The 13,565-nt window shown below is 40.2% G+C and overlaps 1 protein-coding gene across 1 annotated transcript in view; it reads right to left on the reverse strand.

Annotated features, from left to right (window-relative positions):
- The window catches only part of JCHAIN (joining chain of multimeric IgA and IgM), a 9,059-nt gene extending 1,634 nt beyond the window's left edge, over positions 1 to 7,425 (reverse strand). Inside the window, exons 1-3 of the mRNA XM_005881615.2 lie at positions 7,278 to 7,425; positions 3,873 to 3,999; positions 32 to 112 (exon numbers count right to left, since the gene is read on the reverse strand). Coding sequence (XP_005881677.1) covers positions 32 to 112; positions 3,873 to 3,999; positions 7,278 to 7,341 — 272 coding nt within the window. The 5' untranslated portion in view covers positions 7,342 to 7,425. The remainder of the gene's footprint in view (positions 1 to 31; positions 113 to 3,872; positions 4,000 to 7,277) is intronic.
- Between the last annotated feature and the right edge of the window lie 6,140 nt (positions 7,426 to 13,565).

The raw sequence follows: 13,565 nt of genomic DNA on the forward strand, positions 1-13,565 counted from the left end.
TAGTAGTAGTAGTTGAAAGAAAATCTCTTACATGTCAGACAAATGGTACACAAATTTGGTTCTCAATGGCGAGGTGGGATCAGAGATATTCTCCCTGTTGTTAACAGGAACACTAAAAAAGAGAAAAACAAGTCAAAATGATGAAATTAACAGATATTGCTATTTTTTGGTAATAGGTATATTGCTAGGGCAGTACTTTTTCATGAGGGCATTTAGTGAATTTAGCATTCTACTAGTAAAAGAATCTATGGTGATGCTCATACTCAGATTTCACAGTAATTTGCTATAATTTAAGCATTTCCCATTCAAAATAAACCTCACAATAGCTCCTCTGTCAGTGATGTTTGCTTACTTGGCAAATCCATTTTTCCCTTTAGCAATCAGCTCAAGTTTTACCCTCTCTATGGTCTCTATGATAACTTAGATCCCATCTCCACCCCTCTATAAACTCCTTCCTCTGTAGTCTTATTAAGCTCATCTATCTTTATTATAACAAACACCATATCATAGTTGCTTGAGGCATAACTTCCCTAGACTACATAGTTCCTTGAGGCAAAAACAGTTATGTATTCCCAGTGTCTCACTACTTGTGTAGTATGCGGAATATGTTCAATATTTGTGGAATGAATGGACAGTTATTAGTACCCACAATTTTGAAATGCATAAATTATAAATCAGAGAGGTTAGCAACCTATCCAAGATCACACAACTACTAAGTAGTAAAGCTTTAGCTGGAATCCAAATCTCTTGATTTGGTGATTTCCATGAAAAATTAGAAAAATTAGATAGTTCAGGTGATCTTATTAACTTGTACATTTTTTCATCTTATGTCATTTTTCTCCTCATATGCACTCATCCCTACCAAAAGATACAAAGAACAACCTGTGTTTCCTAACTCGGTGTTTAGCAATAATATTCATATAAATATCCAAGCAAAAACCTGGATACCATCCCTGGGTCCTCCCTTTCTATCATGGCCTATATTTAATCCCATGTCACAGTTCAATTGATTCTAACTCTTTGCATCTGTGAAATCCATCCACTTGGTTCAGGACACTGCCTCTTCTCTCCTAGCAATGCCTTCCTTCAGTCTTGACCCCTACAATGCATTGGCTACATTATTGCCAAAATGGCCTTTCTAAAATACGAGCCTAATTTCCTTCTCTGCTTAAAACCTACAGTGTCTCTCCAGAAATACCAGGGTATCTTTAATGACATGCCTGTCACTCTCCAGCCTCATCTCTCACCATGCCACCCTCTTTACACTACATGCCAGCTCTAAACAACAGCTGACAATTCCACAAACTTACCAGGCTTTTCTCATCTCCAAGTTTTAATAAAAAAACAGTTCTAACATTTACTAAGCACTTACAGTGTACCTGGTACTATGCTAAATATATTACATAATGATCTCATATAATCCTTATAGCAACGCTTATTCCTCACTTATCAACCCTGTCGTTCCCCACACATTTACCCAATTAATTCCCATTCAGCCAGCTAACAGCCATCATTGACTTCCACTACTTTCTCCAAACATTCTTCCTGCCTCCACTGCTACTCTGCACCAGCCCACAAGGATTGGCCTGGGTGCCCTCTAACATCCTATGCCTATTCCTGTCATCATAGCATCTACAATACTGTATTGTAATTGGCTTTTTAACTGTTTACAGTTCCCTACTCAACTGTAAATTCTCCAACAGTCCCCAACTCCAACCCTCAGTGGCATTCAGTAGCACTTAATAAATGTTTGTTGAATGAATGAATGGACCTATTCTTTATTAGCTTGAAAGGCTCTAGTAATATCAGAAAAGGCTTTAAATATTGATAGAGATAAGGGAATAAACATGTATGAATGTCTACTTTGGGTCAAACAGTGTTCTAGACACTTTTACACATTATCACATTTAATTCTCACAACCCTATAAAGTATATGTGTATATCTACATACATATATTGTATCCCTTTTTTATAGTTTAGGAAACAGGCTCAAATTAGTCGAGTAATTTACCCAAAGTCATATCGCTAGGAAGTGATGGAGTTGGGAATAATGCCATAATGACATGGCAATAATAATAGAACTTTTAGAAATGAAATCAGAGAACCATTAATGCACATCAGGCAAAGTGGATGAAGTAACTGAATTATCTGAATTCAGAAAAAAATATATCATAAAAAGAAGGTCATAGAAAAAAAAGATGAATTAGAGAATTATAGAGTGCCATTTAAAAATCTGAAGATTTAAACATAAGATGCTTAATGTCATGAATGCCATCTATCCCTTCCAGTCGCATACTTCTCCAACTGTTCTCTCTCTAACAGGGAGCTCAGTGGTATAGAGTCTGAATGGTCCGAGAAAACCTGCCAGAGGAAGTGATGTCTAACCTAAGACATGCAGGTTGAGAAGAAGTTAACCAGGCTAAGAGGAGTGGGAGAAAGGGTTCTTCAAGCAGAGGAACAACATGCAAAAATAGAAGAAGAAGAAAGCACTGTGAGTGGGGAAAAATAAGGGCACTACAATAGTTCTGGATTTTCAAACATGAGGTGAAAAAAAGTGTCAATGGAAGAGCTTGAGCGTTATGCTCAGTGTTGTAGGTTAGGCCGAGGCGTTTGTAATTCATCGCAGTAACAATGTTGGGTAAACCAAGGTATTTTAAGAAGTATAGTAACAATCGAGGGAAAAGGAGATATATGTAAATTTTAGACAATAAATAAATAAATAAATAAAGTAACATAAAGATAATTGGCATGTAGGTTAGGTGGATGAATAACAGCAAATACTTTTTTTAGTATTCTCTAAAAAGAATAGATCTCAATTTATCTTTATAGTAGCCCCATGAGATATATACTATTTCCCCCTATTTAAAGATGAGCAAGTTGCCCTGACCAGTTAGGCTCAATGGACAAAGCATTGGCCTGCAGGGTCCCAGGTTCGGTTCTTGGTCAGGGCACATGCCTGGGTTGTGGGCTTGATCCCCAGTTGGGGGTGTGCAGGAGGAAGCCGATCGATGACTCTCTCATCATTGATGTTTCTATCTCTCTCCCTCTCCCTTCCTATCTGAAATCAATAAAAATATACATTTTTTAAAAAGATAAGCAAGTTGAAGTTTATAGTTAAGTAACTTGCATACAAGAGCACAACTAGTGACCCAACCAGAACTTGAAACAAAATTTTAAAAACATTATACTTCTTCCATTGATTAGATGGAATTGAATGCTATGTTGTTTCACAAAGAGGTACCCAATTGTTAGGAAACTATTCAAGGCAGAAGTGTTCACAAGGAAGGCTTTACTGATTGGATCCAATAGGAATCTCATTTCTTAAATATTATTAGCATTTTGGCAATTAAACATCAAGACTCATAACTTATAACTTGGACTACATGTGAAATGAAATGAATATCTGGAGTCCAATGGACAAGTGAAAACTAAACCAAATTAGTCAATTAGATTAGTCTGCCTTAGCTCTTATGCCGCCACTTGAGTACTATGTAAAATACTCTGCAGTTCAGATGTGGTACAAAATAAAGCTTTTACTGTTATCTAAAGTTTCATTTTGAACTGATCAAGAGCAACTAAAAGTTCAGCTTCAAACGGAAATAACTCCATATAAACAGGGCATGTTGATGACTAGATCTGAACCTTCAGTTATCATCTGACCTAGCTGACTGGTTTTAGACTGTGTGGAAACCTTGTTCCTGCTCCCAGCTTGTGCATAATTGACTCAGGTCCATTAACTAGATTCAATCTCCTGTCAGGTGCTACAAATCACAAAGAGGAGCAAGACATAGGTATTACCTTCAAACAATGACTGATATGACAGAGTATCTCTGCTTACAACATGAAGAAATGAAATATAAAATACCACGTACATAATCCTGATGTTCCTCTCCACAATGTCTTGAGTAGGATCATCGGGAGAAGGGATGACCCTAGAAGTAACCCGGGCACACTTGCATTTGTTGTCTGCAAGAACAGTCCTTTCATCTTCGTCTTGGGCTGGAAAAATACAATGTATTAAGAAGAAATGGACTTTGGGTGGGGGGTGGGGTGGTAAGAGCTGGGAGGAGGAAGATAGAAGGGGGGGAAATGGGAGATATCTGTAATACTATCAACAATAAAATATATATATTTTAAAAGAAGAAGAAACAGGGATGAAAATCTACTTATCAACTTTGTATTGAGTTAATCTTATTTCCTGCAGAAAAAATCAGTTTTATGGTTGATCAATTTCAGCTTTCTCCATTTGTTCTCCTTCCTAATCTAAAATAGCTGAGTAGAATCTCACAGCGTAGTGAAGGACATCCAAATGTACTCCAAAAGGAATTTTCTTCTTCCCTTGGATCAGTCTAGGGGCACCTGAGCTGAAAGAATTCTGGTTTTAAGCCAATGTTTTTAATGGAGCACAGGTCTCTGAATGATGTAGCCTTGTAAACGTGAGTACCAGATGCCAAAATAAGAGAGAAAACAAAAATCTAGACTGGATTTCTCTCAGACCAAAGCATTCCATTCAAAAGTGAACAAAAACTAACATTAGCCTTTGTAAACCCAGTGTGAAATGCCACGTCCTTCACTGGACTCCCCTTTATATACATAGTTTGTTACATTGCATTAGAGCTGAGCACAGATACACTTCCCCCCCAAAATGACCTTCCTTCCTACGATTTTTAAATATTCTCCACTACAGTCTTCCTAAACTTAATTTATTCTTCTTTTTTGTAGTAACAATCAGGTTATTATGATATAATGATCCAATCAAAATAACAGGTGCTATATTAATATTTCTCATAAGAATTATTTTTAAAGTTTCAGTATATATAGATATAAAATGTTACAAATTTGCAAAAACAATTCAGAAAATACTGAGTAAATATATATTTAATTTAATATGCCCAAATGCAGAAAAAATTAATAAATGAATAAATTCACAGATGACCATTAAAGTCTTAATCTGAATATTAGACAAAGAGGTCTGGTAGCTGTTGCAAAGAATAAAGAAAATGTGTTAATATATGGACTTAGATCAGTTAACAGATGTTTGAAGAGTAAATAGCTTTATTTAATAGTGCAAATTAAGTAAAAATAATGTTAAATATATTTTGTTCCTATAATTTTAGCTAAGTAACCTTTAAAATTCCCTCACATCAAGCCTCAACTTAAAAAAAGCAACAACACAAAAATTTAGCACATAAAGTTATAAAGGTTAATGACTGGGATAGATATCACTGTTACTGAAAGCCTAATTGTTCCAGAAATGGTCTCAGAGCTGAGAGGACCTAATTGCATATTTCAGTCTTGGTGATAATTATTACAAAAACATTTTAAGATCATTGTTATTGTAGTTATAATTGTTTGAATTATTTTATAATGTTATTATTCATAACTTCTTAATAAACCTTCAGGTAAAAGTCTGTATGGCACTGGAGAAGAAACAGTATGAAGTCAATTCAAGATCATCATATAACTTTCTTAACATTTTGAAGAGTAAGAGGAATTAAATGGTGTCCTTTCCCTGCTGCTCTATTCATGACTCTTAAATGCTTTCTCAATAAAGTACAAATGATCCAGAAATACCTGACCAAAATAAAAATTGAATCAAATATGTGAGTTGACAATTAAGTATTAAATAGAAAATGTCTATATTTTATTTATGGCATATAGTTTATTTTCTTACCTGAAACCTAGGAAAAAACTAACATTACTGTTGTTATATAAAAATATTAGGCAGCCTACATACCTGCTAGAAAATGTACAAATACTTTCAATTCACCAAGACTTATAAGATTCAACATTCTCTCTCATTGACAGGAAGCATTTTCCCTAACAAATCTATTATTAAGGATTGTGCCTTACTTTATTCAAAGAGCAACTGAGATATAGTAGGTGCTCAATAAAATTTGTTAAATTTAATTTAATTCAGTTCAAACAAATAATAAAATAGACTTAACAACATATTCTACATATGAGCATAATTAATTTACTAAAAGGCGATTCTCTTTTACAGGAAAAATAGGATAGTAGGAATATGCGTCAGAGGGTCAGAAGGCCTGGGTTCTGTCTACTACATGCTTGCTGTGTGAGCTTAGTTAAGATATTTGGCCTCTCTAAATCTCAATGGGCTCAACTATATGTAGAAATTATAATAGCACCTATCCTCAAATGGTTGTGTGAGAATTAAATAGAATAGTATAACCCTGACAGGTTTGGCTCAGTGGATAGAGCGTCAGCCTGTGGACTGAAGGGTCCCAGGTTCGATTCTGGTCAAGGGCATGTACCTTGGTTGCAGGCACATCCCCAGTGGGGGTGTGCAGGAGGCAGCTGATCAATGTTTCTCTCTCATCGATGTTTCTAACTCTCTATCCCTCTCCCTTCCTCTCTGTAAAAAATCAATAAAATATATTTAAAAAAATAAATAAATAGAATACTATATGTAAAGTAGTTAGCATAATGCCTAGAACCTAATATGTGCTCAATAAATGACAGCTCATATGTGTATATGTATGTGTGTATTTATACATATGTATAGATACATGTACTGTACATGTTTTACTGCTATCTTTATATTGTAAATATAATTAGAAATTATTTTTAATGCTAAATTAGTATGAAATATATTTCAAAGGATTATTCTTAATTATATCATAGTCAGTCTTGAAATAAGAATAAACTCAGTTTTAGAAACAATCCAGCCAAGTTATATCACACTAATCATGTGCCCTTCTAGATGAAAATTATTAAAAACTGTACTTCTATATTTAGAATGTACTCCATTTTCTATAGTACTTTGAAGGGTTAATAAATAAAATAGCCAAAGTTCGGTCATCAAGTTATAGGCCCTGTAGAACACTGAACATTATTAATAAATCTGTAGGCCCAGATCCAGAAAAGTTCTTAGAACTAATACTAGTCTGTTTCGGAAAATAAAATTCCAAAGGAGTCTATGTTGTATTTAAAGTAATTATTAATTTCCCTGAATACTAATTTAAGACACTCAAGAAGAGGACTACTGATTTTTAAGAATCAATATGGATATTCATATAAGTACAGCTATCAATACTTATTCAGAAATACATATTTTCTTATTCTCTAGTTTATAGTACTCAAACAAATAAGAGAAAAAGAATTATAATGAGTCTTGTCTGCATAAAGATCACTGCCCATATAAAGATTAAGGCATATTAGAGAAAAGTAGCACAAACATTAATGTTTAGATCTGAAGAACAGATTTGTGCTATATTTTTCCTTTTATCTGGGTTTATTTTCAAAATATCACATACCTGTCACAAGAACAGCCTTAACAAAAATGGCCAGGACTCCCCAGAAAAGCAAATGCTTCTTCATCTTGCCTTCACTTCTTTTGAAAACTGGAGCTAAAACTGTCAGGGTTAAGGTGTGTATGCTATAAGGAGTGTGCAAATGATGTTGCTTCTGCTTTCTTAAAATAACGCTCCAGGCAGCTAACAAACTAAAACCAATCACAACTGTGGCTAAAGTCTGAAATTTTAATGCTGCACTGCGAAGAAATGTATGGCTTAGCTTTACCTGTTTTCTTCCAAAGCATCCCCCAAAAGCCATCTTGATGCAATCACTTTTTATTTTACATTTACTCTATCTAATTAATGCAGAAGATTAATAATAATTTCAAAGCAAGAGTCCATTAAGAATGTTAAGTAGGGATGTTTAATGTTATTCCCTAAACAATAAAGTTTTCAAATATAGATGATATTTGTTGGGCTTGGAACAATAAATAAAGGAGGATAAATGAGCATGTTGGTTACATTTACATGCAACATCAAATCTATGTTACTTTGGATTCTGAGTTCTCTCATTTTTTAAGAGTCTCCTAGAATTTTGAGAGGCACTAAAAAATACTTCAGGATCATAAGTAGGCAAGCAGATTTCATAGCTGGCAGTAGAAAACAGCAGAATGAAAGCTATAAAGTCTAGCACATAATTGTTCTCCTTCAGTCAATATGTATTGAAAGTCTAGCAAGAACAAAGTGTCATGCTCTAGAGCACACGATATTGCTATACTGTCAAACTTTACTTTCATTTCAATTTCCACTATCATAGCATTTAGAAACTATTTGGGGTTAAGAAAACATACTGGATTCACATGAACAATTATATCTAGTAGAAAAAGAAACATCTGAAAGCACATTTTAGCAATGTGGTCAGGGTGTCAAAACAAATATTAACCACTTAAGAGCTCCTCGTCTCTAACTGTTGTTTCTAAATAACTAATTTATTCCATCACTCTGAAAAAGAGTATTTAGAAGTTAGCTTGATATTTTTTACAAATTATTATTTCCTTGAAAATAAACTCAAGACTAGACTAGCTCCCCAAAACAATTGGATAAATTCGTGGGGATAAATTAAAGCTTCACAAAAGCTTTTTTTTTAAGCAAAGATTACTTGATTCATAAATATACTATATTTGGTGTTTATATTCTTTCAGTTTTATAGTTTTACTAGTGGCCCGGTGCAGGAAATTTGTGCACGGGGGGAGGAGGGTTCCCTCAGCCCAGCCTGCACCCTCTCCAATCAGGGACCCCTTGGGGGATGTTCGACAGTCAACATCCCTCTTACAATATGGGACCACTGGCTCCTAACCACTCACCTCTCTGCCTGCCTGATCACCCCTAACTGCCTCTGCCTGCCTGCCTGATTGCCCCTAATCCCTCTGCCTGCCTGTCTGATTGCCCCTGCCTCTGCCTGCCTACCTGATTGCCCCTAACTGCCCTCCCCTGCCAGCCTGATTGCCCCTAACTGCCTCTGCCTGCCTGATCACTCCTAACTTCCCTGCCCTGCCGGCCTGATCTCGCCCCCAACTGCCCTCCCCTGCAGGCCTGATCTCGCCCCCAACTGCCCTCCCCTGCCAGCCTGATTTTCCCTAACCCCCTACCGGCCTGATCTCACCCCCAACTGCCCTTCCCTGCTGGCCTGATTGCCCCTAACTGCCTCTGCCTCAGCCCCTACCACCATGGCTTTGTCCAGAAGAAAGTCGGACATCCAGAAGATGGCTGGTTGACCCAGTCTAATTAGCATATTACCTTTTATTAGTATAGATAGATTATATAGGATAGGATTGCTTAAATGGGGGGGAGGGCCTTTTTCAGCAGGAGAAGATGCTCTTGGCAGATAAAAATACATAATCCCTACATCTGGACTGATATCCAGCCATATGTACTATACTTCCAAACCAGTTATTAAAAAATTGAACTGCTTTCTTACACCTTACACCAAACAGTTGTTGCCCTTAAAACCCCTCCTCAGCCCCCACCTTAGGTTCTGCCTTTGCAGTTCACCCAGATTAGGTTCTGATTGGTCAGTTTCTATACCAGTCAACATCAAAAGCTCCGCCTCCTAGGCAGCCATTGGCTCCTCACAGTTCACCCAGATTTGGTTCTGATTGGTCGGTTTCTATCTTTGTGAGGGTGTGAGGGTCAATTTGCATACTACCTCTTTATTACATAGGATCTTTCTATTATGTAAACTATGCATCTAAAAAGTTATTTTAATAAAAATAAGGTGTGAGATCCAAGTGGCAAAAGTGCCACCAGAAGAGTTACCTAGACTTGCAATATAGTATCAGGACCAGTGTTTTGCCAAATGTGTTCCAGAGATCATTGTCTCTAGAATCACTTGTACTACTGGCCAAAATATGGATTTCCTAGCTACACCCAATCAGAATTTCTGGAAATGTAACCTTGAAATATGTATCATTAGAAAGCCTTCCAGTTGATTCTTACTTTATGTACACTAATATTTGAAAATTGGTAGACTAAAAGCCTGGGAAGGGGAGAATAACTGGCATCATTAGCTATAGAAGACCAAGAAGCTAATAAAGGCAATTTGTTAAACAAATTTATTTTTACAACTAGAGGCCTGGTGCACAAAAATTTGTGCACTGGGGGGGGGGGCAGCCCGGCCTGTGCCCCCTCGCAGTCTGGGACCCCTCAGGAGATAACGACCTGCTGGCTTAGGCCTGCTCCCGGGTGGCAGAGGGCAGACCCAATCCCTAGGTGCAGCCCCTGGTCAGGCTCAGAGCAGGGCCAATTGGGGAGTTGGGGCGCTGCCCAGTCATGCACAGAGCAGGGCGGATCGGGAGGTTGCGATGCCACCCTCAGTCACGCTCAGGGTAGGGCCGATTGGGGGGTTGGGGCACCGCCCCCTGTCACACTCAAGGCAGGGTCGATGGGGAGGCTGCGGCGCCACCCCGTCACGCACAGAGCAGGGCCGATGAGGGGGTTGGGGCGCTGCCCCCTGTCACTCACATTCAATATGCCATCATGTCCTGTTGATTTTATTTCCAAAATCTATCCCAAACATATCTGATTCTCTCCATTTTCACTGCCACCCTAGTCCATGTCCCATCCTCTTTTTCAAACTACTACAATAGCCTCAGCAATAAAAAGTGATCTCTCCTTTGCCCCAGCATTGGCAACTAGGACTCATAGCTGACTAACAATAAGGGCTAAATACCCCAAATTCTAGCTCAGTTTCCTCCAAGGCTTAACAAAAGGCAACAGAACTCAACTTAGTGCAATCGACCACCAAACCTCCTCTCCCTTCTCCAGTCTTTAGAGCAGGAGTGGGGAACCTTTTTTCTACTAAGGGCCATTTGGATATTTATGACATCATTCATGGGCCATACAAAAATTAACTTAAAAATTAGCTTGCTATATTTGGTCAAACATTTAATTAACTCACCCCTAATGCCTGGGCAGGGCCAGACCAAATGATTTCATGGGCCTTATATGGCTCTCAGACCAGATGTTCCCCACCCCTGGTTTAGACGATTTAGGAGAAAAAAGGAGAATGCCATCATAGGAGCTATTGAATTTTTGGGAATTGTAGTGCTTGTGGTAAGAGAAGTCCGCCTCTTTACTCTTGGGAGAGGGGAGGACAGGGTGCCCTTCTCTCCTCAAAGTCAAGTGAGGCAGAGATTCAAGAAAATAACTCAAAGAGATCAGGGACCCGGCAAAAATGGGAAATTGAAAAGCAATCCTATATAATAAAAGTCTAATATGCTGTGTCTGGTGGTCCATTCAACCAATCAAAGCGTAATATGCTAGTGATATGCTAAGGCCGCTCAACCACTTGCTATGATGTGCACTGACCACCCGGGAGCAGACAGTCGACCGGTCAACCAGTTGCTATGATGTGCACTGACCACCAGGGGGCAGATACTCCGACTGGTAGGTTAGCTTGCTGTTGGAGTCTGTCTGCTCGGGATTGAGCAAAACAGGCCAGACACTTCCTGGAGCCTTCCCGCAGTCCCTCCCCAGCTGGCCAACCTCCTGCATCCCAATCACCATAACAACAAAATGGTAATTATGTAAGGTGAAGGATATGGTAATTAACCTTATTGTAGTAACCATTTCACAATATAAGTATATGTGTATCAAATTATCACATTGCACAACTTAAATAATATTATATGTCAATTAATTTTCAATAAAGCTGGGGAAAAGCAAAGAAAAAGAACATATCCAGAGTTTTTGTGCCTTGGAGGGGAATCAGAGGACATTCATAAGAAGTGTTAGCTTTACTTGTAACTAGAGGCCCAGTGCATGAAATGTGTGTACTGGGTAGTGTGGGGGGGGGGCGGGCCTTCAGCCAAGCCTGCACCCTCTCACAGTCTGGAACCCCTTGACAGACATCCCTCTCACAATCTGAGACCCCTCACTCCTTACTGCCTGCCTGCTTGCTGCTCTTTACTGCTCGGCTCACTGCTCCTTAGCGCTGCTGCAGAGGTGGGAGAGGCTCCCGTCACCACCACTGTGCTCACTAGCCATGAGCCCAGATTCTGGCTGAGTAGCGCTCCCCCTGCAGCTACTGCATTGACTCTGCCCCCTGGTGGTCAGTGCACATCATAGTGACCGGTCGTTCTGGTTGTTTGGCCGTAACGGTCACTTAGGCTTTTATTATATAGACTAGAGGCCCGGTGCACAAAAATTTGTGCACTCGGGGTAAATGGGGGGTCCCTCAGCCCGGCCTGTGCCCTCTCGCAGTCTGGGACCCCTCAGGGGATGATCACCTGCTGGCTTAGGCCCGCTCCCCAGGGGACTGGGCTTAAGATGGCAATCAGACATCCCTCTGGCAGCCCGGGAGCCCTCGGGGGATGTCCACTTGCCAGCGGGGAGCAGGCCTAAACTGCAGTCGGACATCCTTAGCGCTGCTGAGGAGGCAGGAGAGGCTCCCACCACCACTGCTGTACTGGCAGCCATCAGCCTGGCTTGTGGCTGAGCAGAGCTCCCCCCTGTGAGAGCGCACTGACCACCAGAGGGCAGCTCCTGCATTGAGCATTTGCCCCCTGGTGGTCAGTGTGTGTCATAGTGACCAGTCATTCCCAGTCTTTCTGCTGTTAGGGTCAGTTTGCATATTACCCTTTTACTATATAGGATAGAGGCCTGGTGCATGGGTGGGGGCCGGCTGGTTTGCCCTGAAGGGTGTCCTGGATCACGGTGGGGGTCCCGCTTGGGTGCCTGGCCAGCCTGGATGAGGGGATGATGGCTGTTTGCAGCTGGTCACACACCCTTCAGGGTGGGGGTCCCCACTGGGGTGCCTGGCCAGTCTGGGTGAGGGGCTAAGGGCCGTTTTCAGGCTGGCGGGCGACTGAAGCTCCCAACCTCTCCTTTTTTTCTTTTTCTTTTTTTATTCTGGGATTTATTTACCTTCTATGGCTGTCACTGGAGCTGAGAGCCGGCTTTAGCTCGGAGGCCAGCTCCAGCTCTGAGACCTCGGCTGCTGAAAGCAGGTATCTGGTTTGTTTGGATTCTATAATTGAAACACTGTTGCAACTCCAGCTCTGAGGCCCAGGTGGCTGAAAGCAGGTTTCTGGGGTTTGTTCAGCTTCTATAATTGCAACATTGTTTCTTAGAGTGCAGCTCAGAGGCCGGCAGTGGCAGGCAGGGAACCTTGGCTTCCTCCATCACTGGAGCAAGGAAGCCTCCTGTTCGCTTCAGCTGCCTGGCTGCCAGCCGCCATCTTGGTTGGCAGTTAATTTGCATCGCCCTGATAAGCCAATGGGAAGCGTGTGAGAGGTACGGTTAATTACCATATTTGTCTATTATTAGATAGGATAGCCTAAAACTGGAAGCAACCTAATGTCCATAAATAAATTGGAAAAACATATTGTGGTATATCCCTTACTCAGCAATAAAAGTAAATGAACAACATGGATGAATCTCAAAATAATTATTCTGAGTAAAGGGAGCCAGACAAAATATTAAAAAGAGAATATATACTATTTGATTCCATATATTATATATAACTAGAGGCCCAGTGCACGAAATCCATGAACAGGTAGGATCTCTAGGCCTGGCTGGTGATCAGGGCCGATCGGGGCCTTCCAGCTGCTGGCCGGGGCCTCCCTTCCCTGGCTGCCAGTTGTCGGCCAGGGCCTTCCTTTGTTCCACGCTGCTGATGGTGGTCAGTGCACGTCATAGTGAGCAATCAAACTCCTGGTCTTCCAGTCAAACAACCAAGGGAACACTTTGCATTTTAGCCTTTTATATATAGACTAGAGGCCCGGTGCACAAAAATTTGTGCACTCGGGG

Source organism: Myotis brandtii, unplaced genomic scaffold (assembly GCF_000412655.1).
Source record: "Myotis brandtii unplaced genomic scaffold, ASM41265v1 scaffold681, whole genome shotgun sequence".
NCBI classification, from domain to species: Eukaryota; Metazoa; Chordata; class Mammalia; order Chiroptera; family Vespertilionidae; genus Myotis; species Myotis brandtii.